This window comes from Hippocampus bargibanti, linkage group LG05 (genome assembly GCF_051943395.1).
Source record: "Hippocampus bargibanti isolate YZ-2025 linkage group LG05, ASM5194339v1, whole genome shotgun sequence".
Taxonomy (NCBI): Eukaryota; Metazoa; Chordata; class Actinopteri; order Syngnathiformes; family Syngnathidae; genus Hippocampus; species Hippocampus bargibanti.
This window is the reverse complement of record NC_142738.1, coordinates 15,512,941-15,532,500: the sequence shown is the minus strand read 5'-3', so window position 1 is coordinate 15,532,500 and position 19,560 is coordinate 15,512,941. Positions and strand designations below refer to the sequence as shown.

Sequence of the window (19,560 nt, the reverse complement as noted above, 5' to 3'; positions counted from 1 at the left end):
ATTAGCATAGTCGAAAGGAGAAGGCAAAAGACCCCGGCCCCCTGTATGTCACATGACATTCAAGACTTTGTGTCCTCCTACTTCACCACTTGGATGACGTTTATGTTGTTTTTATTTGAAGTTGACCATTTTTTGTGTTTTGCTCTTTTTTTTTTTTGGTTGCTGTTGTGCGGCGCTGCATTTGTTATTCTGATTACATTGCACTTGGGTTTTTTTTCAGGTGTTCAAGTTTTGTGTCGCTGTTGTGCTTCATTTGTCAGACGTTTTGTGTTGCGTTCAGACTGTATTTGCATTGTTTATTAAATGCCTTGTGTTTTTGTACTACATTTGTCTAGGTGTTTGCAGTGTGTTTTGGGGTGAGTTGTGTTGTACTTATGTTTCAATTGTTTTATCTTGTGTGTGTTTTATGTTATTTTTCTGATGCTCATATTTTATTTGTGTTCTTTACATATTGTATTGTGACATTTTTTTGGTTTGTTTTTGTTGTGTCTGTGTATTTATACTACACCATTTGTTGTTGTTGTTTTTTTGTCTGTTATTGTTCATACTATATTTGGGTTGTTTTGTTCTTTTTTTGTGTGTTTGTGCAACATGGGATTGCACTTCTGTCATCCAGTGCCCATTTCACAATCTACGCCACTGCAAATAATATCAATGCAAACAGCCATCGCTTGATGTGCTTTTAATTGTAAGATGGATAAGGAAGGGAGACGGAAAATACTTATCTGGCATAGTGTAGATCACTTTTGTGTTTGTTTTAAAATGTTTAAAAAGTCACCTGACAGTCTCCACCCGAACTCTATCACACATACATACTAAGGCACATTGCCATATTGAAAACATCACTGACACAAAAGAAGATGATGAAGAAGAAGAAGAAAAAGCAGCGAGGACTCGTCTCTTCTTCAATGCATGATGAGGAAATTAAGCGTCAAATTTGCTTCTTGAATCTTTTTTTTTTTTGGGGGGGGGGTTGTTTTCTACTCCTCAATGGACCTCTTTGCTAAACATTGGGCTGAAAGCACACTTACCCATTTCACAAACCCTTTTATTCGAACAAATATTGCCAATTACAGAGTTAAAAAACTTCAATGAAATAAAAAATATGACTTCATGAAAAAAAATTGAAGCTTCATTTTTCCATCACTACCTCCAATACGACGTGTTCATCCAAGAATAACTTTCATTTAAATGAAGCCATTAAGTATAACAATGGATTTATGAAATTTTTGTAAACATTGATTACTGGTGTAAATCAAAGTCTGTTTCCAATTTTGACATTGGGGCCAGCCCAATTTACATTTTCCGATTCATCAGTGCGACATGTGGCCAAAATGGTTAAAATGTGACGTTCAGTTTTGGATAGAAGACTCAGAAAGTAAGCAGTGCGTTAGCTTGCGTCCCAGTGAGACATTTATGAAATGTTAATAGTTTGAATGAATGTTTGGATTTATGCCACTAGCGGGTGGGGCTGGAGCCTATCCCAGCCGTCTTCGGGCACTAGGTGGGGGACACTCTGAATTGGTTGCCGGCCAATCTCCGGGCACACAGAGACAAACATCCACACTCACACCTATGGAAATTTTTTAATGTTCAATCAGCCTGCCATGCATACTTTTGGAACGTGGAAGGAAACCAGAGGACCCGGAGAAAACCCACGCGGGCCCGGGGAGAACATGTAACCTTAGACCTCTTCAAAATTGACCTTTTTCTTCAAACATATGGAAACGGATATTATTCCCATTCTCCAAGGTCTAAATTAGCTAAATGTACCAGTTATTGTGATCTTGGACCTTAGCTATACCTGCCTCAGGCGCCATGTAATTTTATTGTTGACGTTTTTCAAAAACACAGCAATATTTGGGATATTACGTCCTTATTTTCATTGTAGCTTTCCAGCGGTTGATGCTTTAGCATTGAAAGTGGTACCAAATGAAGGCTAATAAAATTTTCTTAAATATGGTCGTAAGCACAATAAAACACATGAACATCTGTGTAAATTGTAGCTAATTTTAATGCACAAACTGCTGGGACACTACAAAAAATCAGTTTGGTAGTTTGATAGCACTGCACTGACACATATATTGCATATATTAACCTCCACACAGGAAGGCCGGAGCGGGATTTGAACTCATGACGTCTGCACTGTCAAGTCACCGTGCTAACCACGCGACGTCCACCCTCCTATTGAATACTGTATTGTAAATTGAAATGTGTTTTTCTTGTAGTATTTTAACTGTCATTTTGTGAGTAGGCCATTTTAGATTAGATTAGATTAGATTTGCCTTTATTGGTCTCCCAGTGATTTTGATATTGTTTCAAGTATATTCTGCCAATCAAACTCATTTCAAAACTCATTTCTATTCTTTGGCTTTTGATCCAGCACGACTGAGATGTTTTTGTTATACTGTTTTTCTGCTTTCTTTTGTCCTTGTTAGTAATTTATTTTTCTATTGTTGTCTCTTTTCAGTTTCTACTATTGTTTGGATGAACACATGCATGTGCATGTTACTGGCCATTTGAATAAAGGGATTCTATGATTAGACAATTTCTTTCATATAAAAACAAAAGTATCAAAAGCAACATGAAAACATAAATGTAGTGTATTTTTTTTTGTACAAGTTGTCCATTGCGCTCACATTCAGTCCTGCCCAAATACTGTCCCACTCTTAGTGCTGTTTCAACTGTGGGCCACACTACACAAAAAGGTACCCACTAAAAATGCATACATTGGAGTATTATCATTATTACAATGACAACCTACAAAAAGACCATAAGAATAATCATCGTAACAATAATAAAATGTCAGTCGGGTATTGCAAAGGTCCTTTCCCTTACCACCATCATGAATCTATTTACATCATAACAAATCTATCAAAAAACAAATTGCTCCAAAAGATCCTAAAAATGTGGTGTTTTTTGGGGGTGGGTGGTTGCTGGAGTATCCCCTTTTTTATAGTCTTAGTACAACAATGTCCATCCCAGGTATTTACAAGCTGCTTAGAAAATAATTTAATTGTAGTTATACAATTTCTACACTGCTCGGACTGGACAGTTACAGTGGCTGCAACATTAGATAGGCCAATAAAACCTCATTGCTTCATAGGGTCTTGGTGGGCGGGGCTAACAGTCACAGGTCGTCTTTGTGTGTTGGCCGGTCACAGAGATGAAGTGGTTGAGTCAACGATTTCTCTGCCGTTGCACACGGTTGGGACGTAGTGGGCGCTGACGGAAGCTGCAAACAATATGAAGACGCACATCATAAAAAGGACATTTGCTATTTATGGACCAATATCCTTTCAATGGGTCCTGACAAATTGAATATGTATGGATTGATTGGCCCTGCCACAAAAGCATCTAATGTGGCTCGTGATGAAAATAGGTTTGACGTGCCCGGTAAATATTGTTGACAGCAAATTGAGTGTAAAAACAAAAGTCACTGAAAAGTATCGCAAACACAGTAAAAAGCTGCAGTATGTTACTTGTGCTTCTCCACCCCCACCCCAAGCTGAAATTCCGCACCTACAAATGTAGAATTTATTATTTTTTTAAAGCAAGAAAAATGGAGTACATCTATTTTGTTTGCTTCTGAGGGCCACAAAAACATGAGGTGGCATTTGCTCTCTGGCCCACTGGCTTCGAGTTTGACACCATACCGTGAGAGGCGTAGGAGGCGGCGGCCGCCCCGCTCACGCTGAAGCGATTGAGGTTGAGCCTGTGACTGGTGACGTTCTTCTGGGGCTGGAACATGATGATATGAAGCTTGGGAGCAAACATGCAGCCCAGCACCACGAAGCCACTCAGGCTAACTGAGATGCACATGGTGGTCGTCTGGACCTGAAAACACACCCGTCCTTGGGTGAACAAAGCTTTAACAGCACGACGATATCTTAACTTACCCCTGACCAAACTCTGGACTTTTTCCAGCTATGTGATAACACTGACATGATTTATTTAAATATTATTTTTGCTATGTCCTGGGAACCCGAGTAACTCCAACACTTCGCTTTGCTTTTTTTCTGATAGTGTATGTCATGACACAGACCAATTTCTTTAATTTTTTTGGAACAGGAGCAAAATATCAATCATAATATTAATGTTTGTGTCTGGTAGAAGATAGTAAGTACCCTGTAGTCACTGGACGTGACATAGAAGATGGGTAGAAAGGCCAGCCAGATAATGCAAGTGGTGTACATGGTGAATCCAATAAACTTTGCCTCATTGAAGTTCTCGGGGCACTTCCTGGTCTTGAAGGCATATCTATATGGGGAGAAAAATATATTCAAAGTCAGAAAGCAGAGATCGATGAGAAGAAGGTTTCGGACGTTTCACCTCCTATCCAAGAGGCTTCGTCAGCGAACTAAAGTCTGACTGGTCGTATCGGCCCTATTTATATATCCCTAATATCCAGCCATGGCGGCGCCGGACACAGTTATGATAGGTACCTACTCTCAGGTTGGGGGGAGCAGAGGACCACTCCCTGTGGCCCCACTGATTGTTCCTACATTCCTGACTAACGACTGGCCCATTTCCCCCACTCACCTCATCAGCATTACGAATGTTGCCTAACCTGTTTTGCCTAAGCAGGCTATTGTATTGAGGTTCAATTTGGATCGTTCATACAATAGCCTGTTCATACAAATTTGTACAGATGACGGCTGAAGAAACCTTGTCATCGATGGACCACTCCTGTGTGACTGAGAGCTTACACAGAAGAAAACAGAGATGTTGATTACAAAAGTGCAAATATGCTATTTACGATTTTCAGGTGTCTGTACTTGACTTATGACAGTGCAGTAAATGTTTATTTTCTGACTTCCTTCTGAAAAGATATATAGTAATCTATCTGTTAAATCAAACATCAATTTGAGCGAATTTCAAGGTAAATGACGTCAACGGTGTTTTGATTGGTGTCAAATGTCAACATTTGACCTAAACAGTCTGGTAGTATTTGGTCCAAATCAGAGTCTGTAATTCTGTTTTGCCGGGTTAGGACTACTTTTTAAAATCAAGGTCACAAACTAACTAATTAACAGCCGTTCCCGAATTTATTCAGGAATTGCAAATATGACGTGGAGTGCCATTCTCAAATATTTGCGGGTTTTGGTTTTTGGCGAGTGGGGGTGCTGATAAAGCGCGGGTCAAAACTCTGGAAATGTTTATCCCTCCCACGAGGGGGCAGCATTTATCTTTTGTACATGTACCCCCACTTGCAACTCATATTACTCCAGACCGATGCAACTTCGGAGTTAACTCTTTTTTTTATGAAAAAAGAAAGTCTAAGGGCTAAGATAAGGTGTATTGGATGTTTATGTCGTCTTAAAGGACACCCGACGCCTCCGGACAAGTTGTGTCCATAATTTGTAAAATCACTTCAAATGACTTCTACGGGGGCGGCCCGGTAGTCGAGTGGTTAGCACACCGGCTTCACAGTGCGGAGGTCGCCGGTTCGTGTCCCGGTTCGGCCTCCCTGTGTTTGCATGTTCTCCCCGGACCCGCGTGGGTTTTCTCCGGGTCCTGCGGTTTCCTCCCACACTCCAAAAACATGCATTGCAGGCAGATTGATCACTCCAAATTGTCCCTAGGTGTGAGTGTGAGAGTGACTGTTGTATGTCTTTGTGTGCCCTGCGATTGGCTGGCAACCAATTCAGGGTGTCCCCCGCCTCGTGCCCGAAGACAGCTGAGATAGGCTCCAGCAACCCCCGCGACCCTAATGAGGAATAAGCGGTACAGAAAATGAGATGAGATGAGATGACTTCTACGGAGCGTATTTTACAAAGATTCCACCGGATATAGCTATATTTTACGTTTTAAGATATATTCAGGGAGTCTTGTTTTTGAGTTGGTGACTATGCCTGACGTCACGTCACGGAGGGAACGCCCCTGACCGAGAAAGCGGCACACAATGCATTTTGCCGTACTTTGTTTGGTCTGAAAACTTTGTGTTGATCCGTGTTGATGGCGAAATTAGAAGGAAAACACAGGAATAACGCGATGGTGAATCGTGTGTTGCACCAAGACAACTATTTGATATTCCAACTGAGCTTGGGCGCCATCTTCTGCATTTTCTGGGTTGCTACACATCAGTCCTGATGCCTCAAAATGACCCGGAAGAACTTCTTTAATCGATTGCAAACATTTATGCTTTCCTCTTCAGAACTATTTGAATCATATTCATAACTGGATGAGTAACAAGAAAGCATATTCTCCGAATCTGAAGCCATTGTTTTGATTCTCGAGCAAGGCAAGACGTCTTGGCGTGACTGGGGGCGGGACTTTCTGAAAATGTCCAATTCGCAGCTCAATTTTTTGCAGTTTTAGCACACTTTAAGTCATTTTTATTGGTGTTTTGCATTTGACTAAAAATATCAGCCCGCGTGTTTTGGGTATTTTAGATGCTGTAAAACGTTTTTCTGATATCAGGAAACAAAAAAATGGCGTCGGTTGTCCTTTAAAACTCAATATTCTGTGGGTCCTGGAAGTTGAGTGAAAATGACAAAATCCTGGCACTGGAGTGGACATATTTTTTTCACTTTTTCACGTCTGGCAGTAATCGAGTTAAATGCATACCAGTGGGCGGCATTTATCCATATTTAAGAGGAATATACGTACAATATCAGAGTCCATACCTTCTTATTTTGTATGTATGTCTTTGTGTTTGTGTTGTCATGTTATTTATTTAGGTTTTTTTTCTTTTGACTTCAAGATGGCGCCGCAAGAGTGGCTGTCTTTCCAGCAGCTCCTGTGTTTTGTTTTTCTAATTTCATTCCTTTCATCTTCCTTTCATAACTTCGATGCTGTGAAATGTGAATTCCTCCACTGTGAGACTAATAAAGGTAAATCCAATCCAATGAAAGGCTAATCCGTGTTTCAATGTATCGATTTGTCTGACCTGAGGAAACAGGAAGGATGACACTTACACAGTACACAGGATTACCAGGAGTACGTCGTAGCTGAGTGACAGCAACATGCTGGCGTCACGCACGTTGCACTTGAGAATGACCGTCTGTCGGCGCTCAGGCAGAGTGAACCGCCGCGTGCCTGGAACTTCCAGCAGCAGCCATACGGACACCATCACCAATTGCACCGAAATCAGGATCAGGAAAATGAAGACCTGTGACACACAGGGAGCGCTTGGATCAGGAGTTCGGCCAACTATGTCATGTTATGTTGATCATTTTGGCCTACGCCCACTTGAGAAGACGGGCTGATGAAGCGCGGCCTGGCGGCACCCGCTCCGTCCTTGACCCCACCGAAGATCCTGGCGATCCGGTTGGTTTTGGTGAGCAGTGCTGAGTAGCAGACGGCAAAAGATGTACCCAGGCCGAGGCGGCGCAAGGCGCAGATGGCCGGCGACGGCTTGGCCAAGAAAAGGAAGGTCATGGCGTAAGACATGAAAACGCCCAGGAGGAGGATGTAGCACAGCTCGCGGCCCGACGCCTTCACCAGTGGCGTGTCATTGTGGCGCACCAACACCCACAGCACTAGGCCCGTGCATAAGAAGCTACAGGGATAGATTGAGCATCACATGCCTGTCTGTCAGTTTCAATTTGTGGATACAATTTCTAGATCAGATTGATTTTTTATGGACATTTTTCTTCAAGAACCACATACCATCACACTCGATCTTGAGACAATAAATCAGTCAGGCAAAAATTAAATACTACTGTATTTTCCGCACTATAGGACACATCAAAAAAAGTCCATTTCGACTGCAGACTTTCACCATCATTTTCCTTTTTTTGATATAAAACATGAAATTAGAAATTGCAGAATGTTATAATGTGTGGTATTTTTTGCATTTTTATGAGATCAAAAATATTCCAGGGTTTTTTTTCCAGGGTTTATCACAACACAACTGTAACAACAAGTTACTTTCATAACTTTGCTGCTGTGAAATGTAAATTTCTCCACTGCGAGACTAATAAAGGCAAATCCAATCCAATCCAACACAATAATAAATCTAATTTTCAAAGATTAACGATCTTTCTGTTGAGTTCATTAATTTTTATTGGGGTTCTTTTGAAACATCAAGTCATTTACGGCCATTCACAATTGATTCGGGAATTGAAAATATGACGTAGAGCACCATTCCCAAATTTGTTCAGGTTTTGTTTTTTTTTTTTTCATGCTTGGGTACCGATAAAGTGCTGGCCAAGTCATTTGGCAATTGTATTTCTTTTCCACAAGTTGGCAGCATTTCCCTTTTTTTCCATATGAGCACTTTATTCCAGCTTCAGCTGTTGTTAAAGCGCTTTACAAACCAATATGTATGTATTACATTGTATTTTGAACAGCCGCCCTAATTTCAAACTCATACAACTCCAGACCCATATAATTTAGGAATTAACTATCTTTTTCTAATGAAAGAAGAGAATGTATGTACAATATTCTGTGGGTCCTGGAATTCAAGTGACAATGACAAAAACCCTGGCACTGGAGTGGACACATTTTTGCACACGTCTGTCAGTGAATGAGTTAAAAACAAATCAAGCAAAAATTGGCAATTTCTAATCATTACGCCAAAAATCGGAAAATCATGGGGAAATGGAAAAAAAAAAATCACCTTCTCAAGTAAAGTTCTTCTCCAGGGAAAATGGAGTCAGTGGCAGCTGGCAGTAATTGCTCAATATTACTTCACATAAAAGGGGCACCTGGTTATGAGGTGCAGTGTTATCTTTTGAACAAAATAAAGGCTTTTGGGTGCACTTCACAAATACGGTAATCTTGCAAATATTTCCAAATCCTTTTTAACTGACTTAAACTGTATATTATATATCCATCCATCCATTTTCCGTCCCGCTTATTCCTCATTAGGGTAGCGGGGGGTGCTGGAGCCAATCCCAGCTGTCTTCGGGCACGAGGCGGGTGACACCCTGAATTGGGTCTCCAGCCAATCGCAGGGCGTATATTATATAGTTCATGATACTTTTTTTTCCATTCATTTCTATTGTCTGAGTTTGTGATGCTTTCGCGTTGGTTACTTTCCACTTAGGTACACATTTAAGTGAGTACCTCCATCGTAACCAAGTGAAGCTCCCTAATAATTTTGTGGAGGTTTAATCTGCTTGGGTCAAATGAATGACAATCGTCACTTACCCTACACAGGCAATGGTAATGGGCCCGATGGCCCAGGCATCTTCCCACATGATATAATCTTCAGGGAGCTCGTAGCAGGACGTCAGGTCGTCGGTGGGCCACTGACCCGGAGCACAAGGTGAGCAAGTGAACTCGTCAGCCAAGTATTCGTGAGGCTCGCATGCAGTACAGATCCAGCAGCAGTACTCGCCTGCGATGCAGACAGAAAAAAAGCAACAATTGGCGATACGATTTGATCTGCACTGGGACTGATAAGGTGTGGTGAAAACGCAAGCACCAGTTGTCTCACCTGCCTGCATCTTCTTCATCTCATTGCGCTCGCAAGGATCACTGCACTGGGAGGTGGGCACTGCCTCCTTGGGCCACCGAATCAGTCCGCCGTGAAGACTGAGCCTCTCAGCCCAATCGCCAACCGGCACGTAAGCGTAGCGTTCACCGGAGCGTTGGTAGCTGAAGATGTTGTAGCGGCCTACGCCGTCCCCCTGGGGGTCAAACTTGACAGCCGTCTCGCTGCCGGCGGAGGAGAAGGGAGCTGACGAATAAATGAAATGATGAGTGGACAATTGCGAACATTTATGCCATGAGAGAATATCTGCAAGCACCTTTCTGAACCCTCAAAATAACCAATGACACTATAATTCCAGTTGAACAAACTGGTTTCGGGGTCTTTTTTATTTTTTAACCTACATTTTGGGTGGTGTTACAAAGTGTGATTTTAGGCAAAATATTCTCAACCCTTAAAATGAATGCAATACAGCTGGACCAGGGTGCATGCTTGTTAAAAAATAGCTGAGTTTTAGAACCATTTAAGGCCACGAAACCTGTCATTTTTCTTTTGTTCTTCCCTTTATCATGATTCCTTAGACTGGTCGGCAAACCTTAACCCCATGCTGCATCCAAATAAAAGAATAGAAACAAAAAAGCTTCACAATTGCGAGCACACATCTGTTTGCGATGCTTCCACTTGGATTGATTTGGGCAAATTACCATCATTAGAAAATCCGATATTACTATATCTACAATATCCACTGCATATATTTCCACGTCCATCAAGAACCATTACTGCATTGCAATGATCAGCATTGACAAGAACCCATAATTCACTGCAGTTTTCTGTCCACTAGGAAAATCAAATGTAGCTACCCGCAGCACTCAGAACCATTAGAAAATGATCACAATTTTCAATTATGGTGATCACTCCCATGTGTATATCGAATAAAATGAACAGTTAACAATTACATTCCTAAAGAAACACAACAAACAACTGTGGATTACATAACCTACAAGGACAGGGTACGACTGTTTTTACGCCTTGAAATGAAGCATCCAGGGACTTCACAATTTAGCAAAACTCGCGTGAAAAAAGGAGTGAAAAAAATAACAATGGAGTGAGGAGAGGACATTAGGTTAGTGACTATTTTTAAGTTTCGAGACCAAAAGTGTCACGTTGTACTGTCACGTTCTGGTTGACGACCAACAGGTAGAGCTGTCGGCCCCGCATGCAGCTGCAGAGGTCCTTTTAATCAGTGGCAATTAAAAGGACTCCATTGTGATTGCTTCACACTGTCAGGTTTGTCTCATCTTGGTAGATTTTTACTTGTGGTTTTCTTTGATACTTTGTACTTTTCAGTTCTGATGACTTTGATGTTTGAGATTTTTTCCTGCTGACTTTATTTTAATACAATTTGTTAAATACACCGTGCTGCTCCCTCCTGCCTGCAAATTGTGACAAAAAGAGGACGGCCCGGTAGTCGAGTGGCGAGCACGTCGACTTCACAGTGCTGAGGTCGTGAGAAGTTTGCATGTTCTCCCAGCTCTTGTGGGTTTTCTCCCACATTCCAAAAACATGCTTGGCATACTGATTGAACACTTCAAATTGTCCCAAGGTGTGACTGTGATGGTAGTTTATCTCTGTGTGCCCTGTGATTGGCTGGCAACCAATTCAGGGTGCCCCCCGCCAAGTGCCCAAAGATTGCTGGGATAGGCTCGCAACCCTAATGAGGATTAAAGGACAACCGACACCTCTAGACAAGTTGCATCCATAATTTGGAAAATCACTTGAAATGACTTCTACTGAGTGCATTTTACGATGACGATGCCCTAAGTGACGTCACGGACGGAACGCTCGTGACCGAGAAAGCAACACACAATACATTTTGGGTACTTTTTTTTGTCTGAAAACACCGTATTGATCGCGAAATTAGAAGGAAAACGACATAAATAACGCGATGGTGAATCGTTGTGTGTCGCAGCCAATTGCGGTAACACGCATTAAGAAGGTGTGAGTTTACACACATTCCCAAACAAATCAGCCCATTAGCAACGGAGCTTGTGCGCCATCTTGTGCATTTTCTGGGCGCTACATTGGAGTCCAGATGGCTCGAATTGATACAGAAGGACTTCTTTAATCAATTGCAAACATTTATGCTTTCCTCTTCAGAACTATTTGAATCATATCCATAACTGGATGAGTAACTAGAAAGGATCTTCTCAGAATCTAAACTCTCTGAAGCCATTGTTTTGATTCTGGACAGTGTGTGACCAACAGTGACGTCACAAATAAGGGATTTTCTGAATCTGCCCAGTTCCGACCTCATTTTGTGGTAGTTTTGGGACAGTCATTTTTATTGGTGTTTTGCATTTGACTAAACATATCAGCCTGCGTCTTTTGGGTATTTTATGTGTTGTAAAACGTTTTTCTGATGTCAGTTAGGAAACAAAAAAATGGTGTCAGTTGTCCTTTAAGCGGTTTGGAAAATGGATGAATGGATGTTATCGAAAGAAAATGTTCATGTATGCTGCGCACACACACACACACACACACACACACACACGCACACACACACACACACACACACACACACACACACACACACACACACACACACACACACACACACACACACACACACACACACACACACGCATGCATGCGCACGCAGGCACACGCGCACACACGCACACAGCACTGTGAGCTGCGAGGTCATTGTTATATTTTGATATTGGGATTCTGGACTTTGTCTTCTTTTTTCAATTGCGGGCATGGGTCCTGAAGATGTTTTTGTGCATGCCGTTATAGAGTCATGTCCACTGAATTCTGTGTCAGGCGGAGAAACTGATGTCGGGGGTTGATTCTAATTTTGCAGCGGGGGCAACTTTGGCAAGGCCCGGTGCTTGGCCGTAATAATAAAGTCGTGTCTGCAGTGTGTGAGGCTGAAAAACTCAGAGCAAGACGTTTTCATCAAGTATTTGCAAAGAGGCTATAAACGCCTGCTATGCTTGGCCATGTCTGCCTTTGTCAATGGCCTCCAATCTGTCCCCGAGGCAACATCGACACAAAAAAAATCACGGCTCCGCAATGAGATCTGACACCACCTCATACCGAAATGCGTCATTAACAAAGGGCCTGTAAAATCATGGAGGCGTGGAGGTAGGCACAAGATCCCTGGGCATCGCTATTGCTGCCCACACGCTGATGGAATTGACTTCGGGGGCTCCTCTGCGAGGGCGCTACGCTGAGGAAGAGCTCCAAATTGGTTTGTACATAAGCTGTTACAAGAGGATTAGCGTTGACCCAGAGGACATCAGGCTAGGTTGGCACATTGGTGGCGAGCAGGAACAGTAATGGAGAAGCCCACCAGGAAAAGGAGGATCTAAGGCATGTGTGATGGTAATGCTGGACATGACCCTGGAACAACTCGCCGATGAATAAAAATGACAATCAAATGATTAGCATTTCAGGAAAGAGCAAAACATTACCTTTGGCATTGCGTCTTTTACAATGATCCGACAGAGATCCTCCGGTATTTGATCAATTTCTTTTTGATAGCCTACAAATGTTGCAAGGCAGTGGAAAAGCACTTGGTTTGAAACATCCACCCTATCTTGAATCGTTATTTGGAAGCCCCTAACTACTTTTTGAAATCATAACCCCATTTTGAAACATTACTTTGAAACCAGATGTTTTGATTTTCTTGTGAATTTGTGACCAGTGAATTTACTACGATAAATTATTCAACACCAACAGTCTATCTTCACTTCTATGACATGGAGCGCCATTCCGAATTTGTTCGGATTTCGTTTTTTCTTGCGAGGGGTGCCGATAAAGTGCTGGCAAGACATCTGGCAAAGTTTTGTCCCTTCCACGAGGGGGCAGCATTTACCTTTTGTACAGCTGCCCCCTCTTGCACCTCATATTACTCCAGACCCATATCATTTTGGAATTAACTCTTTTTTTTCTGATGAAAGAAGAGAGTCTACGGTTTCTTTCATTGAATGTTAATGTGGTCCTAAAACTCAATGTTTTGTGGGTCCTACAATTTGAGTGAAAATGACACAAACCCTGGCACTGGAGTGGACACATTTTTGCACGTCTGGCAGTGAATGAGTTAAATGGCTTCTTACATTTTTCTAATTAACATTGCATTGCACCATATTGTGTTAAATGTTGCCCCACTGGCAGCCATTGCAGCCTGGCCATCGGGCAAAGGGATTCCCCCATCTATGCTCCCTTCTCACGGTTTCTCATGTTTCCCCAGATGTTTTTTTTCTTGCCCTCCTGGAGAATAAAATCAAGACGTGTCAATAATATTTGACAACCGTGGGCATATGAATTAATTTGAGACTTGTCTGTGATTAGACATGATAAAAAGAAAATTGACCTGATTTGAAGCTCATCAATAGTCCCAATCAGCACAGAGGGAGGCCAAAGCGGGATTTGAACTTGCGACCTCTGCACCGTGAAGTCAGCATGCTAACCACTCGAAATACAGTGTTATTAAAAATAAAATAAAATAAAATAAAATAAAATAAAAATAAAAAAAAAAAAATAAATGTAAATCCAGGGAGCAGATATTTGCTAAAATAACATTTGGGAAGTGTTTCTAATATTGTACCCCTTTTGAGCAGCTGATGGTTGTCGTTTGTGTCCAGGCAGACTCCTGGCTCCAGCTCGTGGGTTGGACGGAGAACATTGGCTGGTACTGGAACGTGAGTGGCATTTAAATTGAAATCTTGGCTGGTTGGAAAAGCTGCTCCAGCAGTGGCAGGAGGTGGGACTTTTATGAAATCCATAAATCACGGAGACAACATAACCCGAGCATCTCAGTCACAGGAAATTTTCCTTGTCTAGTCTATTTTAGAGTTTGGGGGTGGTGGGAAGGTGGCGAATGTTAGGGAGACAGCTAAATGAAAATGATTTAAATAAGTGCTGATAATATCTGCATACGAGGAAGAGATATGAATCCATTATATTGCCAAGTTGGCAGATAATAAAGTCTGTAAAGAACACTAAATCAATAAGGCAAGGAGGGCCCACCAAACACAGGAACAAAACAGTTGGCCACTGATTATCACAACGACTCTTTATAAGAATCTGTGCCTCACCCTAATTAGCGTGTGCATAATTATAACAAAAATGTCCCACTTTATATAGCATTAGCGATCACAAACACCGGTGACCTTGCTTTAGTGTCCTATTCTTTGAGAAGGCGACCAAAAAACCTCTGAGACTGAGAGATGCCGAGTTCACACGGAGGCGTTTTGGGCTCCATCCTGATGCTGATCGTTGATGTTCGCACAAAGCCTGAACCTGCGTCAAAATGACAGGCAGATGTCATGGTCCGTTGCGTGAACGTTAAGCCTCCACTAGGGTTTAGCTTCTTAAGAGCTACAAAGACCGAATATTGCCACGAAAAGCAAAGATCAGCATATAATTGATACCCATGCAAACATGTTTTAGCGATGTGACTGTCAATGACACAAGATGGCAGAAAAGACCTTTTTCTATGAGACAAAGTTATGACATGACAAAATGAATGTTGTCATATTTCCTTGACACTAGGCCTGGTTATTACAGTTTAGCAAAAGCGAACTAAATCTATATACAGTTGGTGGTGGCGATGAACTTCACATTTCTGGAAACCATCATTTTACGGTTTCGTTTTTCATATTCTCAGTATTGTTTTCGTTGTTTTCAATTTCAAGCAGTCCCAAAAACATAAATATTCATGTAAAAGTCACTGGTGCGTCTACTCTTTCCACAAAAAAGCTTGTTTTTCTGCTTCCACCCAGTTTCTTATTAAAAATATTTATATTTATGTTTTCAACATCAAAAGTTATTTGAGTATCAGTACAAATCTGCTCACAAAACAATTTGTAAATCAAGGGACCTTCGTGTTTAAGCTCAAAGAGAGCTGTAGTGGATTGTTTTTTCAACGTACACATTTTGAACCGATGACGTACCTTCTCTTCAGCAGTTCAACTTGAGAGGCATTCAAAGAAAACTTAAACGGTATTCAGAAAAATGAAGATAATAATTCAAAACAGAAAATCCAGCAAGGCCACCAAGGAAATTACAAAATAAATTCCACGAGGGGCTTTGTAAACACACAAAAAAGGAATAAATAACAAACAATTCTAAAACTTTCCACCCTCCTTCAGTACATTATATCAGTGACGTGCAGTCAGGGGAGGCAGGTGAGGCGCAGCCTCAACTGTCATCATGGAAATATCAAATGAAAAAATAAATTAAACAGTTATATGTATTTAGTGATTTGTACTTTAAAGTTCGTTTCCATTTAACTTCACCATTTTTGGTTATTTTTTAAAATCGCTGAATTTTCACATTTACCGTTCAAATACTAAGTAGAGACGAGCGGTGAGGAAGCAGCCGGCTGAGCCTCACCATGGATTGCGCAATAACTATGCTAACTGTGCTGGCTTGCTCTGCAGCGAGACCGCATTGCTGTCCCTCTTAATATCGCTATTAAGTGTTCAAACACGTTTAGTATATGAACTAAATTTCTCCAGTTTAGCTGGTGTATGAAATGTAGAGTCCCTTTACATTATAAACCCTGTACTACTGTGTTTATTTTATTTTATTTTTTATCAAAACTGTGCATAGGTGAGGCACACAGTTCTCCTGCCTCATGACAGGGGGCGCTGGTGATTACAGAGATTCTTCTTACAGAGAATTGCCTTGTGCCTCCTCGGCTGCTGAAAAATAGAATTAGTGAGAGCAAGCTACAGTAAACAGTTAGCAAGTTAAGTGAAACCATCCATTCATTTTTTTCGTGTTGCTTGGCCTTATTTTCAGAATGGAGGATTACATATCTAAATTGAAAGAAATAGAAAGAGTTTTAAAACTGAAGAAAGAGAAGGAAGACTTCTACAAAGAAGGTATTGATGCCTTTCTTCAGAAGGAGCGGCGCATGGACTTCATTTATAAGTAAAGGTAACACGAAAATAATGTTTTTTTAAATTCTTTTTTTATGCTACAGTTTATATAAAGAATGCTGACTGTTGCCAATCAAATGGTAAATAAGCTACTCCGTAGAGTTCATATGTTTGTAAATCTGACTGTGATGATGTCAGTGCCTCAGTAGCCATGAACCTCACCACGCGTCACTGCATTATATAGTACAGTACTTTCTAGTAGTGAGAAGTCTTGAACATAACAGCAAATATTATTCCTATAAGCCATGTCAATGTTGCCAACAGCAGGAGCATGTGTGTTGATATCAGGCTGCAAAGTTTAACCAAGCTAGCAGATGGCATTATTTTCGCCCCGAATGACTAATTGTGTCTTTTCCACAACATTTAGTGATTATAAAGTGCATAGCATTTGACTTTGTGATGGCCCTTCCCTCCTTATAAATAAATGAACCAAAAGCATGCCTAAAATAAATCCACTTAATTAAAATTCAAAGGTGTTTCCGGCTTTCATGCGCTCTCCAGTGTGTGGGTAAGAAGGGAACGAAACACTTCTATTCAAAAGAAAAGCTGCTGGATGCAAAGGAACGGGCTACAAAAATGAAGGTCAGAAGTGTGATTGTAATATATCTGGGCATACAACGATAATGTAGGATGATGAAATTGCCGCAAAAAAAGTGGCACACAATGTCCTACAGCAAGTATCCAAAATGAGAAAGTGCTTATTATTGAAGATTAGGGGTGTGGTGAAAAGAGGCTTTTCCATTCAGAATGAGTAATTAATTATGTTCTCGAGCATGTCAGGCTAAGTCTTGCCCAGGGGGGATTGTGAGTATGAAAGGAGGGCAGCGAGAGATAGAGAGAGAGACAACGACAAAAGAAGTTAGTGGCTGGAAAAAGTCATCTAAAAGTGAGGAGATTAAGGTTGTCAATTTGGCCTCACGTTTCTTTGTGTGATGCAAATTTGAAATGGTAATTAGGCAAAAGGGTAGCCAACGATACAATGCATTATGAGATTCTGAAAAAGGCCCAACAGAGAATGTACTTCCTGAGGCTGCTAAAGAAGCATGGCCTGCCACAGGAGGTGCTGCAACATTTCTACACGGCTGTCATCGAATCCATCCTGTGTTCTTCCATCACCGTTTGGTTCGGGGCCGCCACAAAAATGGACAAAATCTGACTTCAACGGACAGTTAGGACGGCGGAAAAATCATTGGCACCGCCCTACCCACTCTCGAGGACTTGCACACTGCAAGAATCCGAACAAGGGCGCGGAAAATCCTACTGGACCCTCCGCACCCTGCCCACCACCTTTTCCAACTACTCCCCTCAGGCAGGCGCTACCGATCCATGCGCACCAAATCCAGCAGACATTTAAACAGCTTCTTCCACCAAGCCATTAACTCTTTGAACTCTTCAACAGTAGCCAAAATGGAACTGTATAGTGCCACTTAGCAGTTTCTTTGACGGCGATACTAGTGCAGCGTGTTCTACCGGAAACAAATTCATTGTATGTTCTACATACTTGGCAATAAAGATGATTCTGATTCTGATTCTGGACCGAATTCTAGTGCTGACCGATTCATTGTATTTGCAGCAAAAATTTGAAATAATGAAAATATTGATTAATGATTGTAGCTAGCTTGCTGGCACAATTAATACATTTTGAAGTCTGTTAACTGCAGCCCAAGTGAGTTACTCGTTACTCTCTGTCACGTTTCGTGGTGCAGGTGGACCCCAAATGGCAGGCAAGAGAGAGGAGCTGTGTATACTTGACAAACTATTCACAAAATACTGAAGAAACCAAAATCAAAACAAAGACAGCACAAAGTTCCTCTCACCAGCACAATGAATACATGTCAAAGACGTCATCTAAAATATCTAAACTATAAACTAAGACTGATAGAACTCAATGCTTTTCATTTCTACAAGCTTGATTACCAACACTGTCATGATGTTTTGCTTTTTAGATCCAGATTAGATGGCAAATATCCGTAATCAATTTTTATTTTCAAAAATAACGGAACATAATCCATCCATCCATTTTCTAATACGTTTATCCCAAGCACTGTCACGGGCAAACAGGAGCATATCCCAGCTCTTTTCGGGCAGCATTAACCTGTCATTAATGTTTTTAGAAATGGGGAGAAAACCGGACTACCTGGCGAAAACCCACTCACTCACATTGGAGAACATGCAAATTGCACACAGGAAAGCCGGAACCTGGACTTCTGCACTGTAAAGCCCATTAGCTAACCAGTTTACCACTGTGCCGCCTATCGAAACAGAAGGCATTTGCAATTAATTTTGTTAACTGGAAATCGTGTCTCAATGAATACTGCATAAAGATGATTCGGAAAGTACTGTATGGTACTGTTGGTACACCCATATGTGGTAGACACTTCAGTTGTATTTAACTTTTAATTTCATTTTAATTGTATTAAACTTTGAGCACCTTTATTCAGGCAGCATTTTTATTGACCTACATGAAATGCATGTTAATAACAATTTCTCTCTCTCTCTCTCTCTCTCTCTCTCTCTCTCTCTCTCTCTCTCTCTCTCTCTCTCTCTCTCTCTCTCTCTCTCTCTCTCTCTCTCTCTCTCTCTCTCTCTCTCTCTCTCTCTCTCTCTCTCTCTCTCTGTCTCTCTCTCTCTCTCTCTCTCTCTCTCTCTCTCTCTCTCTCTCTCTCTCTCTCTCTCTCTCTCTCTCTCTCTCTCTCTCTCTCTCTCTCTCTCTCTCTCTCTCTCTCTCTCTCTATATATATATATATATATATATATATATATATAGTGAGGAGCCATTATAAACACCCTCTTAAATGAACAAATAGTGTTCTTTACGAGTCTGAGCATGGATATACCTATATCAGCCTACATCTGCTCTACATAAAATAAAACAATCAATGCCCTGCAGATGTTTTGGCCAGCATTACACAGACAAAAAACCCTTTCTTTATTTACTCTAGAGAGTTGATGACCTTAGTACACCTGTGGCCAATGCACAGAGCATAAAAGGCACACACTTACAGATTTGGACGTGGTGATGCACTCATATGTCATCAATGTGCACACACAGAAACACACAGTTGCTATATTTGTTCTCCCTGTGGAGTCAATTCCTAAGGGGGGTGGATGAGCAGCAGTGGCATCACACAAGGTCGGGAAGACTAAAACAAGGCAGAGCGATGCATAGGCGGAAAGGTGCATTAGGAAAGTAGCATACAGGGTAGATACATGAGACAAAAGGAA

General features: G+C 41.4%; 1 protein-coding gene across 1 annotated transcript in view; it reads right to left on the bottom strand.

Moving 5' to 3' along the window:
• grm3 (glutamate receptor, metabotropic 3) overlaps window positions 1-19,560 on the bottom strand; it is a 100,277-nt gene that overhangs the window by 2,590 nt on the left and 78,127 nt on the right. Inside the window, exons 8-14 of the mRNA XM_088996881.1 lie at window positions 9,389-9,631; window positions 9,100-9,289; window positions 7,195-7,504; window positions 6,921-7,114; window positions 4,128-4,260; window positions 3,657-3,837; window positions 1-3,235 (exon numbers count right to left, since the gene is read on the bottom strand). The exon at window positions 1-3,235 is cut by the window's left edge and continues 2,590 nt beyond it. Coding sequence (XP_088853007.1) covers window positions 3,159-3,235; window positions 3,657-3,837; window positions 4,128-4,260; window positions 6,921-7,114; window positions 7,195-7,504; window positions 9,100-9,289; window positions 9,389-9,631 — 1,328 coding nt within the window. The 3' untranslated portion in view covers window positions 1-3,158. The remainder of the gene's footprint in view (window positions 3,236-3,656; window positions 3,838-4,127; window positions 4,261-6,920; window positions 7,115-7,194; window positions 7,505-9,099; window positions 9,290-9,388; window positions 9,632-19,560) is intronic.